The following is a 20,677-nucleotide window of genomic DNA, read 5'->3' on the forward strand; positions in this document are numbered from 1 at the left end:
ATTTGTTTTCTGTTTTCTGTTTTCTGTTTCTTCTTGTTCTTTGGAGAGGACACAGCTTGCACCTCTTCATGGGAAGCTTTGTATCTCCAGTTCTCTCTCTCTTAATGAAATCTTAAATTATTTATCAATGGCCCAGTAGCCGCCCAATAGTTAAGCCAAGTAGCATCAATCAAGTCCAGTTTTTGTTAGGTTGCTTAATACATTAGTTTTAGTTTTTTTGGAAGTCCTATTAGAAGTCTAGGTTTCCTTTTTCTTGAAGAAGCTGGTTTCTTATTGCAAGTCAGTTTCCTTTTCCTTAGAGAATATAGTTTCCTATTGTAAGTCAGTTTTCTTTTTCTTTTTGGAGTCCTATTGTAACCAACTCTTCCCTATTTTAAAAGGGAGGGTGAAGCTTTTGAGAGCAGAATAGATATTTGAAGTTAATTAATTTTCGGGTTACTGTTCACGCTATAGGAATCTGCCTTACTAGAGTCAGGTAATCCTAGACTCTTTCTCTTCTTTATTTTTTTATTGAATATAAGGGAGGGTTCTAACACTTTCTAATTTTGTGGGTTAGACGGTGTTCCACAAATTAGAAGCTGAATCTTACCTTAAATTTCTGGGCTAAGAGACTTGTTTAAGGAATTTTTGGTGAGTTGATTAAAATACAGCCCCTACCATTCAGTGCTGTGCTACATCAGAAACCTATCATGACAAAAGCAGCAGTGGTGATAAGAATCTTAGGGTTGTCATTCCATTTATGGTTGAGAGTAATATGAAGCCGATTGCATCTCTGTGTGGAGGGATCCTCATGGGTATGTTTTTGGGTAATCTGTACTTGATAACGATTAGGGTGGTAGGAGCAAAATCTGAAGGAATTCCATGGAAAGTCAAAGTTGAATCAGGAGGTTTGGCTCGTCACTTCAGTCTATGCTGCAAGGAAGAAATGATGATGTGGAAGGGCACATCCTATGTGGCAACACAAGGTTAGAGAATTCAAATTATTTGAATCATTTCACAAACAAGAGGAAGACCGGGGTAAACTAAAAGACTTTTGGTCTTACCTCTTAAATGGCAACTCTTTGAATTTCGGTCCAAGAAATACAGTGGAATTTTGCACATGGGGTGTCAGGTAGGGACAGCTGGAAATTTCATGTGGAAGATGGAAGTGTGGGGAACAGAACTTCAACAGGCATGTACGAAGTTAAGAACATCGAAGGGAAGACGACAAGTTGAGGGGAAGTTGGGGTCGACTTGGGTCGAGGCTTCTGAACCAGGATCTACTGAGCCAGAAGGTGGAGCTTTAATTGATTGCATGAGAGGTTAAGGCGGTGGGCCTAATCCAAGACATTATGGGTCTGCCTGGCTTGGGCCTTATAATGCAAGGCCTTTTAAGAAATCATTTGAGGTTTTAATGAAACATGTGATGGGAGATTTTAATCAGGCAATGGTAGACCAAACCTTTTATCTATCATCATCTGCCGCTTAGAGGTTTAAAAAAGTTGATTCATTGTAGAAGAAGAGATTAATTGTAGGTTGGTGTAAACAAAAAAAAGGTGGATAGCTAAGGCTGTGAGGGGGATAGAGGGGGCAGTTTTAAAAATGCAATCATTAAGGAAAAGTGTAAGCTCTGGTAAAGGTAAGAAGGTAGTGTGGGAGTGGGTGGTCACTGGGTATTCAAGTGAAGAGGGTTTGAAGTCCTTGAGATGGGACGCAAAATCAAATGATTCAAGGGGAAGTTTGTCTTTGGATGGGATATCTTTCGAAGTTCCAAGTGAAACTTTCTCAGAGGGGGCAGATCTTTCTGTTGAAAGGTATGTGGAGGGGGAAGAAATCTTATTGTAGAAGATCTTGCGCTTGAAGCTTGGGATGTGTTTGTGGTTTCACAAGGTGGTCGGAAGTTTGTAGTAGAAGACTTGAATGTTCAATGAACCTATCTGTCTTTTAGGTGATCGGGTGGTAGAGAAGTGTTTGGATTCAGTTAAGGTTTTAGCTTTAGTAGGTAATTTTGATAATTTGACAATTGCTGAAATTTCTCTCAGATTGAAAACCTAAAATTCATTGCCAATGAGTGCAGGGGTTGGGAAGCCGAACCTGAGGTTAATGTTTCTCAGGAAGAGTTAGTGACAGACTGTTGGGGACGGTAAGAGTGATGTTGCTCTGGCTAATCCAAAACATATAAAGGATCAAACAATGGACATTTGGGCCATGTCACCCAAGTTTTTCATTGATTAAAGGAAGGTCTTGTTGGGGATGTCCTTGCAATAAGTTCAAGAGGATATATAAAAGGAAGGGGGGTGAAGGCTAGACTTAGAAGTCAGAGCTCCAATACAAGTAGTAGTACTTTGAACTTATTGAAGAATGTGGTGGAGAGGAAGGATTTGAGGCTTCCTTTTGAAGCTCAAAATGATGATGCATTGCAAAGAAGGGTGGAGGCGCTAGGGGGTAATTGTTGAGAGTGATAAAAATAGAGAAAAATGTGGATTTGCAGAAGGTAGTGGAAACCTAAGTCAAAGCAAGCAAGTTATTGGGTTTGTTGCTTATAGGAGGGGAAGAATCTGCGAGCAAAACTTTTCAGGAATTGGAAAAGAAGTTTCCATTGAGTGTGGAAAGTTTTGATGTTGAGACCTGAGTGTTGGGTGGTTGGTGAGAGGGTTTCTATTTTTTCTCTTATTTTTTCCATTCTTTTTCTCTTTGAATCAAATCCAATTTTTTACTCACAAACAATAAGAATAAAATTTTCCTTTTAGCCTAAGTGGCACTCTCCTATCACATAGGACCTTGGATGCACGGTGCACCCTTCGATTTTTCTTATTCTGCTTTAATTCTATGGGTGATTAAGTTACCAAGCAAAAATAGTGTTTAAAATTTTCGTTTATAATTTCTATTGTAGTTCCTCCATGCATTCAACAGTCTGCAGCATATTGTTCTCTTTCACATTTCTGGTTCTCTTTTGCTTTTAGATTGCAATGAATGGGTTTACAGAGGTCTTAACATGGATATTGTGCTCATACAAAGAGAATTTCTCAATGTTGAATCGCAAGGATGACAAATCAACAGCTGTGATCATTGGAAATCCTCGTTCATCGGATTTTGAGGTTTGTTTACTGCCTGCTTGTCATAGGGATAGATCTTAGAAAATTTAATCATAAACTAAATTCTACTAAAAGAAGCAGCAATTGTCTTCCCTAAGTTAATTTTTCCATGTCTATTGTCCATATGTTCATATGCATTGGTATATATGCTAGTGCGTACGTGTCTTTTTTATTAGTATTTATTTTGCTTACCATCTTTTAAAATATGTTTTAGCATTCCTTTTATTCTTGTATCCTCAGAAGATTCTATTATAGAGAAAAGATGGATATGTTTTATCAAACTTCTTTGCATGACTGATCTTTCTCATCGTAGCTGTTACATTGACGGTTATTTATCTTCCATGGTGTATGACTGGGATACTGGTTGAATATGCCCTTTTTAAGGCTTTGGGTGGACTTTTCTGCATGGCTGATCTTTCTCATTGTAAATTTGTAATTTATTGTTAGTTTTATGTATCTGTATTTAGAAATTTGGTCTCTTGAACCTTAATGAAGAAGATCTGAACTTGTTCTGTCATTAATTCTTGGGGCTTCTGGTTGTGCCAATGACATGTCATCCCTTTGGCATCGATTAGCTTTTTTTTAGTATGTGTTATAGGCTTAATTATCAACCTTGCGAACTATTTAAGAAGTTATCCATGAATCATCAATTCTGTGCACTTTTGGCTTGCACTGATTGCCTTATTCATGCTCGGACTCAATCATGAATTTACAAGTACAACTGTGAAATCATGGAAAATGTGAAACCAGCTATTTAGCTAACCTTTTCAATATTGATGGTTTGCATGATTTTTCCAAGTCAGTAAATGATCCAAGTGTGAATCAATGTGGCATATATTGGTTGTTGGATGCTATATGTCAAAATTTCATAATTTATAAATCATAATATTAGACTTAAATAAAGACAACCATAAGATAATTTAAGGTAAGATGGGGAGTTTCACTCAGGCGGGGAAGTGGCAAGTGGAGCTGGCTATAGAGTCAAAGAAATTCCTATTCGAGCAGGGACGGACAAAGGGCAAGTCGTACTTGAAGATCAGGGAAGGAAATAGGGCAACGATTATTCTACCAGAGGAAGCATGCAGTTGGCTGAAAGGTTTTGTTGATGGAGTAGTCAATACTATCAAGGAAGAAGGTTGGAAAAACTCACTGAGTTGCGGTGGTAGAAGATACGATGCAGTACTTAGGAAAAATGAGGGGCTGGTTCTTCACAGTAACAGAGTATTTTGGCATCAACAAGAAGCAGATGATTTATGTGCCGGAGGGGCCAAGGGAGCAAGGTTGGAGCTCCTTTGCTAGGAACCTTCAAGCTTTCCTAGTGAAGGTTGAGAGGAAGGGCGAAGAGCCTAATGGAAGCCCAATGGTTTGTAACTCCACCTCCCTTCGTTTACCAGCGTCGAGTAAGAAGCAGATCCTACTCTGTCAAGAGGTCTTAGTAAACTCTGCAGCTGTTCTTCGGAAGATAACTCTCGATGAAGAAGGAAGCAACTGGGAGCACAGAATGGTGTTAAAGGCAGATAAGGTGGTAAGGGATTGGACAAAAGTCCTTAACGCAGTGGCAGAGAGATTGGGTGTTGATGGCGATGCTGTTCTTTTGCCGTTTTCTGAGAAGAAAGCAATCCTTGACGTGGGTGGTGAGAAGTTGAGTTTCAGCACGGTAAGAACTGAGGATGGGCTGATACAGATTCAAAACTGGGTCCCAATCTGCAATGAAGTCGATCCAGAAGAAGGCGGTTTCTCCATTAAACTGTTAGGGCTTCCCTTCAACCTCTGGAATGAATCGATTCTGGGAAAAATCACAAGAGTTTTAGGTGGTGTTTTGCTGGAACAAAACCAGAGGAACCTGCGAGCTGTGGAGATCAAGGTTGCAGGCATAAAGCCAGAGAACGTGCCTCGCTTGTTGGAAATCCTCTCTGGTGGCGCCTGGTACAAGATTTGGCTTGCTTTTGAAGCTGAAGCATCGCTTTGGGGAAGACGAACGGAGGTAGGGGATGATGGTGAAGTGGCAGGGTGGAGGACACGTGGCAAGCTAGGGATGGAGAAGCGGAAGTTCGGCAGTATGAAAAGGGAAGAGGAACAGTCGCAGGAGGTTAATCAGTCCCGAAATGCTTATTTAAGGCAATAAATTCAAATATTTTTGAATTAAAGACTTTTATTTTATTAATGGTGGTCCTTCCTTTGCTGACGTGGCCAGGAGAGGAGCCGGCCCGGTCGGTCTCAACCGAGTGGCTCTATCTGAATCGGCTGGAAGCAGGGGCGGCCCAGCCTTTAGACCTTTGAAGACTTTAAGTGAGCCACGTGACAGTTTAAGGTGTCACGTGGGTCGGGTTAAGGAGAGGGAGATGGTAGACAAGACTTACCGTCTATCATCTTCCAAATCAGGTGTGTTTGAAACGAACCAGGTTCAGGGGCGGCGAACAGAAGCTGGAACTAAGTCTCTGAGCTGGGTCTTTCGGCGGGATGTCGACGAACAACTCTCTCTTGCAGTAGATCGCCCAAATCCGCGATGCCTGAGGGACAGAACGGAAGAAAGGGAGGAGGATGATAAGGGTTGGTTAAAGTGTAGTTCCGAAAGTGAAGATGAGGAGGAGAGTTCAGAAGAAATTTCAAGCAAAGGGAGTTTGGAAGACGATGAACTCCAAGGAGATCAAAACAGGGAGACTCTAAATCTGATGGGTCTCTTTCTTGGGGATTGGGAGTGCGCACAAGTGGAGTCTGGGGTAGATCGGAAGGAAAAGTCAGTGTTAGCCAACAATGCAGGCCAAACCGACGGGGGGCAATTCCAATGCCCACAAGGGGATAAGCCTTCACCAAGTCTTGGGGCCAGGCAAGAAACCGAGATGGTGGCAGATCGTGTTAACCCAAAACTGAACGGGGATACACCTCTGAGAGGTAAACAGTCGGGTAAGAGAAGCAGCCTGTGTAAACCAAATGACGGGGAATGTTTCCCTCCAAAACGAGGAGACAGAAAACTCGAATTTCTCTTTACTGGGTTTGGCTTCCACCTGTCCTCCCTTGCATTCCCCTCTAAACTCTTGGTCAGTTTCAGGTAAATCTGTCAACTCTGTAAATTCATTTTTTTCTACTGATGAGGTTGCCGTGTCCCTTGTTCCAGATTCCCTCCCCAGTTCAGAGTCTGAAGCCCATAGTCAGAAGACCACAAGAAGTTTTCAGGGGGTTGTTGGAAGGGGAGATGAGGGTGGAGGGAACTTGCAAGGATAAAAGAATTTGGGGAATCATTGACAGTATAATGGAAGCAGTTGAAATAAATGAATTATGGAGGAAGGCTACAAGTGGGACAGAATCGGATTATAGTGGGGAGGCTGAGGGCAGAGTTGAGGAGATGGCTAGGAGTGGAGAGCACAAAGATATTAAAAGAGAGCAACTATCAAAGAGGTGATTAAGAAGTTTGACCCGGATGTGGTGTTAATTCAAGAATCTAAGAGATCTGATTTCAATAGTAGATGGGCAAGAGGTGTGTGGAGATCAAGGGGGATAAGGTGGGCGACTGCTCTATCATGGGGAGCTTCAGGTGGGATTGTAACTTTGTGGAAAGAGGATGTGGTTGTAGGGGTCGAGGAATTAATAGGAGATCACTCAGTATCTGTGAAATTCAGGTAGGTGGCAGATGGTTTTGATTGGGTCTTAACAAATGTATATGACCCCAACGACTACAGACAGAGAAAGAAACTGTGGAAAGAAACTCTGGGAAGGACCCTGGTGCGTGGGAGGGGATTTTAATGTGGTGAGGTTCAAAGAGGAAACTAATAATCCGAGTCAGAGTGTGACTACAAGTATGAGGAATTTCAATTAGTTTGTGGACACCTTTGAGCTTAAAGAAATCCCTCTTCTAAATCACAATTTCACCTGGTCCAACCTACAATCTAGGCCGTTTTGCTCCAAGCTAGATAGATTTCTGTTTTCAACAGATTGTGAAGAGCATTAGAGGAATCTAACTTCTAGGGCACTCCCTAGACTTACCTCAGACCACTGGCCCATAGTGATGTGTAAGGAGGAATTAAGAGGAGATGGACCTACCCCCTTTAGGTTTGAGAACATGTGGCTGGCTCATCCGGGGTTCATTGAGAAAATCAAAGACTGGTGGGAGCAATGTAATCTATTAGTAGAGTGGGAGGGTATGAAATTCCACAAGAAGCTTTAATTTCTAAAATCCAAGATAAAGGAGTGGAACCGGCTGGAGTTTGGAAGTTTGGGGGAGAGAAAGCAGACTTTGCTGGAACAATTAGAGGACTTGGATTTGAAGGAAGTAAGGGGTCCCTTTGGAGAGGAAGACAAAGAGTTGAGGTGGAGTGTGAGGAGGCAGATGGAAGACCTTTTGCTCTAGGAGGAAATAAGTTGGAGACAAAAATCTAGGTGCAAATGGTTAAAGGAGGGAGACAGAAACACGAGGTTTTTCCATTCTTTGGCAAATAGCAGAAGGAAGAACTTCATTTCAAAATTGGAAGTCGAAGGTGAAGTAATTTCCCACCAAGTAGAAATAGCAGAAGCCTTTGTAAATCATTTTAAATCTATTTTCAGAAGGCCGGTAAATGTGAGGGTTTGGCTGGAAGGGCTGGATTGGCCTACTCTAAGTGTAGTGGATAGGGAGGGGTTAGAGAAGGTTTTTGATATAGAGGAGATCAAGGAAGCAGTGTTTATGATGGATGGGACAAAAGCTCTAGGCCCAGATGGATTCACAATGGTTTTTTATCAGGATTGCTGGGATGTTGTGAAGCAGGATATTATGCGGGTCCTTGAGGAATTTCATAGGAGGGGAATAATCAATCGAGGCTTAAACTCCACTTTTATTGCTTTGATCCCGTAGAAGAAAGAGGCTTCACACCCTATCGATTTTAGACCTATCAGTTTGGTGCATAGTCTGTATAAGATAATTGCAAAAGTGCTGTCTCTAAGAATAAAGAAAGTTCTTCCTTCTATTATTGCACCCAATCAAGGACTGTTTGTGAAGGGGAGGTAGATCATTGATCAAATCTTGATTGCAAATGAGAGTTTGGAAAGTTTCAAGAAGTCCAAGAAGAAAGGTGTGGTCTGCAAACTAGATTTAGAGAAGGCCTATGACCTAGTTGATTGGTCTTTCCTGGTGGAGGTGATGAGGAGTTTTGGGTTTGGAAACAGATGGTGTAAATGGATTTGGGGTTGTATTAAGAGCTGCCACTGTTCAATCTTGGTGAGTGGAGCTATGAGGAATTTCTTTCCTGCCTCAAGGGGAATAAGACAAGGAGACCCACTCTCCCCTTCCTATTCACTCTGGTTGTAGATGTTTTGGGCAGACTGATTCATAGAGCTGATGCGAGGAACTTAGTAAAAGGGTGGAGAATAGGAAGGGAGCAAGTACCACTAACACACTAATAGTTCGCAAATGACACAATTCTTTTCTGTGAAGGTGGGGACATAAATTGGATAGGGAACCTGAAATTGGCCATACAATTATTTGAGCAGATGTCCAATCGAAAAGTGAACTTTGATAAGAGCTGTTTGGTGGGAGTGAATTTGGAGGAGAGAGAGGTAAGTGAATATGCGGGGTTATTAGGGTGTGCAATTTTGGATTGGCCATTGACTTATTTGCGTCTCCCCTTAGGAGATAATCCCATGAAGGATAGCTTCTTGAACCCGTTTTTGGAAAGACTTGAGAAAAGGCTTGCCTCATGGAGGAAAAATTATCTTTCTCTAGGGGGGAGAATCACTTTAATTAGGTCTACCCTAGCTAACCTTCCTGTTTACTTTCTGGCGGTGTTTAAGATTCCCACAAAGGTCTCAAGTAGAGTGGAAAAGTTAATGAGGGATTTCTTGTTGGAACCAGGAGGAGAAGAAAGACCATAGGGTGAGTTGGGAGGTGGTAACTAGAAGCAAGCGGTTAGGAGGGCTTGGGATTGGGAGTATCAGGAAAAGAGGCATGGCATTGTTGGGGAAATGGTTATGGAGGTTTCCAATGGAAAGGGACAAACTCTAGACGAAGATTGTGGCTAGTATACATGGGCTGGAAGACAATGACTGGGATCCAGGAATCTTGGCAAGGACTACATCTACTTCTCCTTGGAAAGCCATTCATGATTTGCTTTCGGTTTTCTCCCCTTGGATAAGGTATGATCTGAACTCTGGTAATCTCGTAAAATTCTGGGAGCAGCCTTGGGTTGGGGACTCATCTCTAATGGACCAATTTCCCTCCTTATATGCATTGTCAGAACTGAAGAATGAACCCATTTCTTCTTTCTCAGTTCCTTCTGATTCTAATTCCGGTTTTGGATGGAATCTAGGGTTGAGGAGAACAATAAGGGATACGGATTTGGGCTGCCTGTCGTCTCTACTAGCCACCCTTGAAAATGTTTTCTTAGACCCGAGTAAGGATGACTCCAGAATTTGGACCCTATCCTCTAATGGTTCCTTCTCCTGTGCGTCGTTTTTTGAGACCTTGGTCCATCCTCCTGCTCCCTTTGGCCTTTCCTTCCCTGTTAATGAGATTTGGAGTAAACCCATTCCTCCTCGGGTTGGTAGTTTTTGCTGGGAAACTTTCCTGGAAAGAATAAACACAACCGACTTGCTTCAAAGAAAGAGACCTAATTCTTGTTTACTTCCCAATAGGTGTGTTCTTTGTAAAGCTAATGGGGAAATGGCTTACCACCTTATGGTTACTTGTCCGATTACTAAGACTATTTGGGAATGGGCTTCATCTTTGTTTGGATGCACTTGGAATCCCCCGTGAGTTTGCAAAGCTTGTTCTCTCCCTCGTTCTCTAGATGGCCTAAGAAAAGAGGGAAGATCATGTGGAGAAGCATTAGAGCAGCTGTGTGCTGGTCCGTATGGGAAGAGAGGAACTCTAGACTTTTTTCAGATAAGGAAAGATCTATGGAGAATTTAACTGAATTGATACACTTAAGGGTCAGTCATTGGCTGAAATCTTTGGAGCTTTTTTAAGAGTTCTCCATGGCTGATCTTTTGAGAAAGTGGAAAGAAGTTGCTACCTCGGCTCAGTGCAAAAGGACCTCTAGACCTTCTTGCCCCCCCCGCCCCCCTCCCCCCCCCTCCTTCAGGATTCATGAAACTGAATTTTGATGGTTGTAGTTTAAGGAATCCTGGCCCTTCTGGGATTTGGGGAGTTTTCAGAAATGAGGCTGGGCTTATTTTTGCTATGTTCTCCGGCCCTATTGGTGAGGGTGACTCTCTTAGGGCAGAGATTTTAGCAGCTTTGGAAGGAATCAAAAGAGCAAGAGAGTTAAACGTTTGGTGCTTGATCATTGAAGGGGACTCGGAGGTGGTAATTAGGTGGTTGAAGGAAGACAGCAATGGTTTGTGGAGCTACAGAAATGAAAAGAAAAAATTTAAATGGCTGAGTACGGATATTGAGGTGAAGTACAGCTGGGTGAAGAGAAGTGCTAATTCCATGGCTGATGGGTTAGCCAAGCAAGGGGTGCTTAAGGATTCTTTGTTTTGGGCCACTTTTTAGCTTTCCTTCTTGTTCTCTGTTGTTGGGGAGTTAAGATATTTTGCCTCCCCTCTCTTGTACTCAAAGTTTCACAATTTTTATAATCTAATAAAACATTCTGTTTTTTATCAAAAAAAAGAAAAAAATATTAGACTCACATATGTTCTAGTGGCATCTGGAAGTAACAGCATGGTTATCTTGGAAGTTGTATTGCACATGGTATATTTCAGGCATTTGAGAATTTTGTGCTTAAATATCATAGCATTTTGGTTATTTGAGTGCATAATGTAAAAGAATTCTGAAATATGTTAATTTAAAAATATATTGTTTTTGAACTAAGAATTTCCCAAATTTCTTCTATCTAGGCAAGAACTTAAACAAAAAGAGATCATGCTTGATTTATGAGCAGTCCCCCACACTACTTTATCACTACTTATGCTGTTGATGTAGGACAGGGAAGGGGTCTTATATTCATCAAAAAAAAGACAGGGAAGGAGTCTTATGAAACTAGGCTCGTGATAGGTGAAAATATAAACCTCTAAAGGACTAACTCAGCTGTATGCTAACTGCTAGAGAATTCCTTGAAAGATGTGATGAAATATGGTGATAATTATGCTAGAGAATTGATCAATGGTCTCCTTGTCTAAGACCCTTTTCTCCAGGAAAGTAATAGAAGAAAAACAGTCCCAAATAAAGAAATAAGAAATCTGATTAAAAGAAGAAGAAAGAAAAAGGAGACAGCAAGAAGAGAAGAAGAGGAAGAGAATGATTGAGAAGAAAGGGTGAAAGAGAAGTGTTGTTCGTACGTCCTATCCTTTCCATAATTTTCATTAAAAAATTAATCACTAATAATTGGAAATTGCAAGTAAGCCCTTAGTGGGGCGGCTAGCTAATTAAACAAGAGAAGCTAATGTTAACAGGCCCCTAAGAAAAATGCCCATTAATAAAACAAAACATAAACATAAAATTACAACACAACTGTGCTATGGGCCATTCAGCCCATCTTCTCTACAATAATCTCACGGGATGCCACTAATTGTAATTGAAAAAATTGGTTTAGATATACATTTCCATGCCTACTGCATCTTCTTTGCGTCAAAACCCATTATAAACAACATATAATCCATAAAACTCTAACAAATGTGGCCATATGCCTTCTCCAAGCCCTGCTTACATATCAGTCCAGGGAAACCTTACCACATAAAACTCTAACCTATGTTAGTTACAACTTACAAGAGGGCTAGCAAGAATCTAACATCCATCCACAAAGTCTCCATGGGGGAGGATATGATGTTTTCTTCCTATCTGAGTCTAAAAGCTTTCAGGTCTACACTCCCTGCAGCTTTGTGATAAGAGTGATAAAGGTGGGATTAGCTGCTCTGGTAAGGTTAATATTGCTATGGAAGTCGTGCATTACCTGGATAGTCATCACTCATCATCGTGATGTGCCAAAACCGAATATAGAAGTTGTCAGGAAACCACATGGGTTAGTGCTTGTCACCATCAATATTTCAACTTCAAATCCTCTTTATAGTCAATCCCTTTCAGCATCAGAAATGCGGTCAAATTTAACACCTTTTTGTTTCAGTTGAAACTTGAAACAGTCATAATTGGAGAAAAGCTATTTATAATATTCCATCATCTAGGGTTTTCTCTATTTATTTTGTATTTGCATTTATTAAATTTTGTTTGTGCTGAGTTATTGATTATTTAATTGTGGCAGCATTAACATCTTATGCTTTTCTGCAGATTGTTCGAACAAGTCTCATGCCAGGTATATTGAAAACTGTTGGGCACAACAAAGATCATCCAAAGCCCATAAAGGTACCTTATTATATGTAATTTCAATTGTGCGGTGTGCTTCATGTTTTCTCTTGTTATAGATTTTCTTTTCAACCATTTGGTATTGGCAATGTGAGTCGTAAGCTTGAGTTAGTACCATTATTTGTTTACTAATACACTTTGCCAACCATGTACACTTGAATTGCTCGAATGTTTCCTTAACCTGTATATGGTAGGGATGTCTAACTCTTGACATCAATTTTTTGTAGTATGTATTTTTTTCACTATCCTTTGCAATTGCCCCATTTGGTTGTGCTTGGAGTTTGTTTCCTCCCTCTTTTCTACCTTTCCTTTTTTTTTTTTTTGATTGGCAGTTTTAATTATTTGTCTTGTTTTAGGAAAAAAAACATGAAACTAGTAGAATAGTTTTCAACTTGTTTAGATATTTGGTAATTTGGGAACCCCTCTCTGAATGCAAGAAAGTAATTGTATTTTTAGATAGTAGGGGTATTTTTTTTGTTATAAATTTTTAATGGGGTCTAGTCTACCTATGATTGTCTAGTATTAATCTCATCTTAAAATTTCAAGGTCATAGGATGGGTAAGTAGTTACTGAATTTCATTGAAAGTTGGAAAAGTTGTAAATTTCTATTTTCTTAATTTTAGATTTTAGGAGTACGGATGGAGAGGCTATGTGAATGCAAAATGTGGTAATTTTTATATTTTGAGTGAAGTTTGCTAATTGCTACTTAGTGTTTCTGGTTGATGCAGGATTCTGAGCTGCATTATTCATAGAGTGACTCTAGGTGCCCATATAGTTATTTCTAGCCTCTCTCTTTCTCTCTCTCTCTGAAATAGGTAATGTAATTTTATTAAGAATATAGAGAAGGATACAACATACAAGTAGGCCCCCGGAAAGAAGGCAGGCCCAAGAACCAGATTACATTGTAGTTCAAGGAGATTTCTATAGTTCATCTGGGCTCCAATCTCCCTAGTTTGGAAGCCATTTACAGAAGCAATCCAAGTCCCAAGAAACCACTTTTCCAAAGGAATTAGAAATGGCACTACATTGATCAGCCATTAAGAACCTGAGAAAACATGATCAGCTAAAATCCTTGGAGTGCTGATTATCTGATCCAGCTACATTCTTTCATCAATTTATCTAGCACCCTTCTAAGTGAATCCATAACCAAACCTTACAAATGCTTATTCTTCGGTTTACTGGTACCTTATCATATATGTCCTAAATCTGATATTTAACCAGAATGATTAAGGTTTCAATTAGATTGTTTAAGAAAGAGGTTGAGGGTATTTGGGCTTTGGGAAGTCTTGGGATTTGGGAGTTGGGACAGGATAATGAGATGAACAAAGCTGTTGCCCAATAGAATTTCATACAAGAAAAGTCACCAGATATATTGGGATGTGGGTTCTGCAAATTACTGAATATAGAAGCTAATGAAATGGGGCAAAATCAAAAGTATCATGTCGTATGATGGTGAACAGTTCTGATTTAGGTACATTACATTTTTGTTAAGCAGGGTGCAATTTTTTTGATCATCTTATTGTAGAATATTTGATTTCCCAATTTTGAAGTGATAAAATTGAATACATTGGTATGCTTTTATCTTTTACGACATGTATTTTTGACTAATGATTAGAGGTATGCACCTTTTACAACATATACCTTTCACTAATAATTGTTCTACTGAAGAAAGTGGTGAAGAAATAAAAGAACACTAGGACAAAACTTCATTTTCTTTTTTTGATAAATGAGTGAAATTTTATTAAACCAGCAAATAAGAGTTACATGCAACCTGTGGAAAGGCATGAGATGCGACCTTTCCTTTAAAGCTAATTACAAAGTTACAAGTACAAAAGAAATTACACTGAAGCCCAAAATAAAGTACCCCGGAAAACCCCTTGTTTTGCAAGTGAATCAGCCAATGTGTTTGCTGATCTGCCTACCCACTGAACTCTTATTGTCATATTCTTAACCATTTAACCTTTTTGAGAAGATCTCTAAAACCCCAAATCACAGTGTCTGGATCCATCAACCAACCCACTATCACCTGGGAATCCCCTTCAATAATCAGATGCTCTATGCCTAGCCGATTTGCAAGCTGGATTCCTTGTACAGCAGCAACTATCTCTGTTTCTCAGCACTCCTCCTATGCCTGAAGGTCCTGGATTTCCTCGGCTACTTCCATCAAAGTTAGCTTGATAAACTCCTCCCCTGGTGGCATCCATTCAACCCCATGTCTGTCCTTCCTAGTAGAAGTATTAGCCACTGCTAACCAGCTTCTCCATAGGTCATCAAAAGAGTATGCACCAAAGATTTAGAGTTTTCAGCCACTGAATTGCCCTTGTCAAAATACATTCTTTAACTTCCGAGAAGCTCCTTTCTTTTTCACAAAAGATTCTGGTGTTCCTTTCTTCCCAAACTGTCCACAACAAAGCTGCTCTTATGCACTTCCACATAATTCTCCCTCTCTTTGTGTGCCATTCAAGAATAGACGCACTAAACAACAAACTAGTATCAGATGCAGGTTCCACCTACACTCAAACAACGTAAGAATCCAATTCCATAAACTGTAGCAAAGGAGCAAGAGATCAGTAAGTGGTGACAGTCCTTATTTCTAAATGTATTCGCATTTTTTACATGTTTTGGCATGAATCTTGCCCTTTTTCATTTGGCCTCCACTCTTAGAGGGATAGGTCTCATGTATTTCTCTTCAGTAATTCTTTAAAAAATGGGCCAATTTGGAGTGACCATGTTTATGCTTGATTCATGGAGGTGAATAGGCATAGTCTGTGGAAATTGACTTAAATAGAGGTCATGGCCTTTGCTTTTGTTGGGCCATTTGATGCCCTTTGGTTCCCTTTATCATACTTCCTGTTGTGCGTTTCTTTTTCTTTAAAATTCATGTAGTAATTTTCTGTGGATATTGTCTGTATTCTTACATTGCATGCAGTAATTTTCTCTTTCCATCATTAATGCTTATATTATGGATTTTTGTGCAAAGTGTATCTTCTGAGACTCATAATTTGTTATTGGTTATAGATATTTGAAGTGGGTGATGTAGCAGTGTTGGATGAAGCAAAAGATGTTGGTGCGAAAAATCAACGCCATCTTGCAGCTCTATATTGTGGTGCTAACTCAGGTTTTGAGGTAAAACTTCCTAGAAAAAAATAGAGCTATTAATATCTTGTTGATCACTTAAAAAGTATTGAACAGATGATCCAGAGAAAGATGCGTATAATTTTTTTTTTGTCTTATCTAGTAAGGTTCTTTTTTTTTTCTAAATTTTTTGCAAGGTTCTTGTTTATTACCGGCTATTCAATTCAGATGTTTTTTTTTTTTTTGTCAATGACATTGAAAGTTTCAATAGAATATCACATTCATATTTCTTGAGAAGGTTTGCTCTGACAGTTCAAGGATAATAGTTCTTTTTCTGTATCCAGAACTGTTTAGGTAGTGCCCTTGTTCTCTTTGTTTAGATAATTGTACAGAATATTATCCTCACAGTGGGAATCTTGTTGAATTAAATTTTGATTGGTACTCCACAGTGTTGCATGGATTCAGACACAGAAATTGGAACCTGATTAGAGTGCCCTATTGGAAAAATACAAAGACTAGAGTGCCCTATTGGAAAGTTCAAATGCTTGGATGACTATTATATAGATGCTTTTGAAGTGGGGATTCATAATAATTTTGGAGACTTGATGTGGTAGGCATTTTGGTAAATTACCTGCTTTGCACTGTGGCTGACTCCAACATGTACTTTGGACAGTTGAACATAAGTTGACTTTGTGGACAATTGGACATGTATTGACCAACGAGTCTCTTCCAAAGGTGGGGTGTCCATGCAATTGCTCAATTGGAAAACTTGTGGTCTGATTGTCTTGCTTTTAATCTACAATGGGCATAATAACTTTTCATTGACCTACTCATTTACATTTTAATAGATTTTAACTCCCTTTCTGTTTAGACTGCACCACACTTGGGACATTAAATTTGGTAAGCTGGTGGTTGCGAATAGGCTAATTTCTATTTGTTGGGCTAAGGGAAGTGGGATTGGTATGTGGGGTCCAGATCCTTTGGGAAACGTCTGCCCTAGAGCACCAAGATCGAGTAATGTTTGATAACTAAGAAGAGAAATGCCACTTTAAGTGGTTATTTATGGGACACCACTTCAGTGTGTGATATGCAATAACTGTAACATAGCATGATTTTGCATGATCAGTAATGATCAGTTAGGAACTAATGAACTGTAACATAGCAATTCCAGGAGAATATTCTGTTGTCAATGGTTTTTATTTTGATTTACCCGGCCCAACTTTAGTAATGGTTCAATATTTCATTGTTTATACACGTCTTATTGAATGATTTATAACACTGCTTGTGGATTCATTTTTTGAAGCACGAAACATCCTTTCGAAGAGCGAACTGTTTATGGTCCCTTGAACTGTTCTGTTGGGGTGGAGAGTAGTCAATAAACGTCAATAGAAGTTTCCAGATCGTTAAATATATCAGAATATCATTTTCTATCATTTCCATTGTCTATACTGGTCTTACTAAAAATTTGTGGTACTGGTTGTGGGGTCAGTTCATCCCCTTATACATCCTTTTGAGTGCACATCTGTCAACCAAAGCTTGCAGATTTTGAAATATATCAGAATATCAATTTCTATTATTTTCAATGATACACATCTTATTGAATGATTTGTGATACTACTTGTGGGGTCAATTCATCCCTTATAGCACAAAAGATCCTTTCAAGTGCAAACTGATTCTGGTCGCATGGACTCTTGTTTTATGGCTTAAAGTATTCAATAAATGTCAAGAGAAGCCTGCACATTCCGAAATACAGAGCATCATTTTCTATTATTAAAATCTTCTTCATTGGCATTGCAAGCTTATGCTGCATTATAATATGTTTGACTGAGAATGTTACTATGTGCATATTTAAGTGGGTGAGTGTGGATATGCTTTCTTTATATACTTAAGCCTCTCTCCCCCTTTATTTTTCTGGTATATTTCACATTAGAATTTAATATATATATTTGATCGCAAAATTTGTGTTTCTTAGTATTAAGCTTTAATCTTTTTTTTTCCCAGTTAATTCATTGCCTGGTAGACAGAATCATGGAAGTAGTTGGAACGCCTTTCGTTCCAATTGGGGACAACTCTGGTTATTATATTAAGCGTTCAGATGTAAGCATTATTTCACTCCATTTACTTGTGGAAAATTTGGTTATGCCATACTTACAATCTTATATCTATTGAAGGAGCCTGAATTTCTTCTGGGTAGACAAGCTAACATCATTTTCAGAGGAAATCACATTGGGACCTTTGGTATTGTGAACCCGGAGGTAATTCCTCTGATCAAGAGAAAGGGATATGTTTGCCTTTTTTAGTTGATATGAGCAGACTAATTAGGCTTCTATGTCATGGAGGTTCTGCTATTTTAATTGAATTGTCATGTACTGGACTAATAGGTGTCTCTGTGTGGGGTTTATTCTGTACGATATTCATCTGATTCCAAGTCAAACTTGTTTTTACATCATGTACCTTTCAGGTCTTAATTATTTTCGACATTCCGGATCCTTGTTCCTTTGTAGAACTTAACATTGAGTCCTTGTGGAGTTAATTCTATCAGCAGAAATGTAAGTTGCTTCTTCTGATGCATCTTTCCTTTCCTTGCTTTCTATTATGAAACATCATGTTATGTTTACTCTATTGATTAGGAAAGGAGATCTAGGTTTACCGCATGCTTTACATGCAAACTGTATTGTTTTTGAAACAACCTTGACTAATCCTTTTTAGATATGGACAAGTACCCAAGGATCAAAGTATTGATATGGTTGGTGGTCTGGAGAGGCATGGAAACACCAATACAGGGGGTTTGGGGTTTTTCAAAGTTTGGGATGATGGAAGGCATCCCTCTCAGGCTGTTAATATAAAAAATAAAAAGAGTATCGGTCTGTATCAGTACACAGATACCCAAGGTGTTGTTGGTATCCAACGTATCAATATTTTGATCCTTGCGAGTACCCTTGACATAATGGGCAAAACTTGCTCTATCCAAAATAAGTTAATGCTTGATAAAATTTATTTAAAATTCTAGGAAAATTGTGTTTGTTTTTAGAGCTATAGTTGGTGCAATCCATACGGAATCCACCTGATGGTGGCTACGACTTGTCAACTGCATTATGAAATTATGCTTTAGATAGTCATCAAGGTGCACGGAACTGAAATCTGTAATTATACCAGGCATGAAAAAGGAGTATTACAACACTAGAAGAAGATATTAAATCATGATTCTGATAATCAATGTTGAGGTTTAAGATAATCTCAAGAACAGTCATAGCTGAGGGGAATCTAGACAGCAATCAATTATTGTCATAGTGACTGTTAAAAATGCTGCTCGTAAGCTTTTACAATAATTTGTTGAAAGCTGGCTTCATGCTAAACTGCAGAGTATCATAGTTATGTTGATGACCCTCAACTATTCACGCATATCAGTGGGTCTACTGGATGGTTCTATTGAAGGCTTTAACGCTTAAATTTTTAGGTGGATTTTTGGTTCTCAGTAAGCCTAGAATATTAGAATCAAGGGCTGAGAGGTCAGTGATTTCATAGAGATGGAGATGATAGGTTCATTGACCCTGGTGAAATTAGGTGCTAAAACTGTGCTGAGGTCAATAAGAATCTACCCCAAGCTTGACTTTATGAGTTAAGACTATTTTTTGGCTAAGGCCTGGTCCAGATATCTAAGGGGTCAAGTCTAGATCAAGCCTTGTCTGGTTCGCCCACTACTTAACCTCTGATTTATTATTGCTATTCATATTGAAGGGGACTCACTGCAGATAGTGAACATTAATTAGAAGTGTTATTTCTAACTGCAAGGATCTACTAGGTAGGTTTTCTAATTCATCTGTATCCTTTGTCAGGTGTTCGGGGAATACAAGTGCTCATGTTATTGCTAAGCAAGCATATTCTCTTTGTAGATCTCATACCTGGTCTCTTATTCCCGATTTTCCTCAATGTAACCTTTAAGCATATACTGGAAACTCTTGAACGAAATTACTTCTGGGTTTTCACAAAAAAAAAAGATAATTAGATTTATGTAAGACAGCATCAATTGAGCGGCAGTTGTTGCAGAGAGAGAGAGAGAGGGAGGGAGAAGAAATTGGAGAGAGAAAGAGACTAGCAGTATCTTTTATTTAGAGACTAGTAGTATCTTTTATTTATTCTTTTGGCAGGTCTTTGGAAAGGAAGCCTACATATTCCCGGTCTTGTTGTTACCGCTGTCATTTTCATTTCTCTTTCTGCAGTTGCTGGTACCAATACCATTAGCTCCATTGCGAAAATCAAGCAAAGCAGAACTGTGGCATTTAGGGCATTTTGGGTCGTCTACAGACAGCATAACATACATGTAGCAACGTGGACACCCAAATACTGCCATTGATGTCACCCTAGGAGGAACAGTTGCTTCAGGATTAAGTTCTGTTGACACACAGGAGCTTGTTGGAGAAAATGTTGCTGATTGGTTTGGTGATTCATCGTATTGAAAAATCCTTGGTGGTGAGAGGTTCAGCTCAATTTCCACCTTTGGTCTCTTTCCTTTGCTGCTCATGCTTGACTCTGCAAAACAGAGGTTATTTCTTATTTTTGATACAATTCTATAACTAGAAAATGATATCACATAAACTTGAATCCTAAAGAGAGCCACCAATATTTGTCAATAAAAACAGTATGCATAATTTCATATGCAACTAAATACAATTAATTGGACAATGGCAAAGTTCACACTTAGAAACAAGATCTGAAGGTGGTAGAGAACAAAATTGTACATCCATGAATAGGAAGGAAATGGATATGATGCTCAACATTCAACAAAGGCAAGGTTAAGTATTTTACCTTGAGGTTAAGGAATTTCTTGATGACCAAGGGCAGAAACTAGTCCAATGAGACTGGTGAGGCAATGAAGAAGCAATTTTCATATGGTGTATAAGGCTGGTTATTAAGGGTTAAATAGCAAGTCACTTTGAATTTTTTCGGTTGGCTTTTATGAAAGGCGACGAAGCTAGTAGCCTCTTCATTTATTGCATCTTAATTTTTTATTATGATCAGTCAAGTATGTGTTAATTGAGTCATTTACTGTTTGAGAGTGGTATTTTTGTTAAATTATGGATATCAAAAGGTCAATTTTGGTATGTGGATGTTTTTGTTAGGTGGTTTGGTAAATTTGAACTCTGATTTCTGAAAAGCAAAAAAATTGGAAGAATAGTTTTCAATGCTGAATTGTTAGAAATAACTTTCCATTTTTCCCTTTTTTGAGCTTTGAATGCAATAATTAGAAATGGTAGTCTAATTA

At 39.1% G+C, this 20,677-nt stretch overlaps 1 protein-coding gene across 2 annotated transcripts in view; it reads left to right on the top strand.

The window, feature by feature from the left end:
- Nucleotides 1-20,097, top strand: part of LOC104589973 (phenylalanine--tRNA ligase beta subunit, cytoplasmic-like) — a 43,181-nt gene extending 23,084 nt beyond the window's left edge. For both annotated transcript variants that reach the window (XM_010248465.3, XM_010248472.3), the window contains exons 14-20: nt 2,943-3,077; nt 12,265-12,339; nt 15,358-15,465; nt 17,416-17,511; nt 17,586-17,669; nt 17,876-17,963; nt 19,251-20,097. In XM_010248465.3, the coding sequence (XP_010246767.1) occupies nt 2,943-3,077; nt 12,265-12,339; nt 15,358-15,465; nt 17,416-17,511; nt 17,586-17,669; nt 17,876-17,947 (570 nt within the window). In that variant the 3' untranslated portion in view covers nt 17,948-17,963; nt 19,251-20,097. The remainder of the gene's footprint in view (nt 1-2,942; nt 3,078-12,264; nt 12,340-15,357; nt 15,466-17,415; nt 17,512-17,585; nt 17,670-17,875; nt 17,964-19,250) is intronic.
- Nucleotides 20,098-20,677: the final 580 nt, after the last annotated feature.

The sequence above is a fragment of the Nelumbo nucifera genome, chromosome 6 (genome assembly GCF_055504915.1).
Source record: "Nelumbo nucifera cultivar China Antique chromosome 6, China Antique-T2T, whole genome shotgun sequence".
In the NCBI taxonomy this organism is placed as follows: domain Eukaryota; kingdom Viridiplantae; phylum Streptophyta; class Magnoliopsida; order Proteales; family Nelumbonaceae; genus Nelumbo; species Nelumbo nucifera.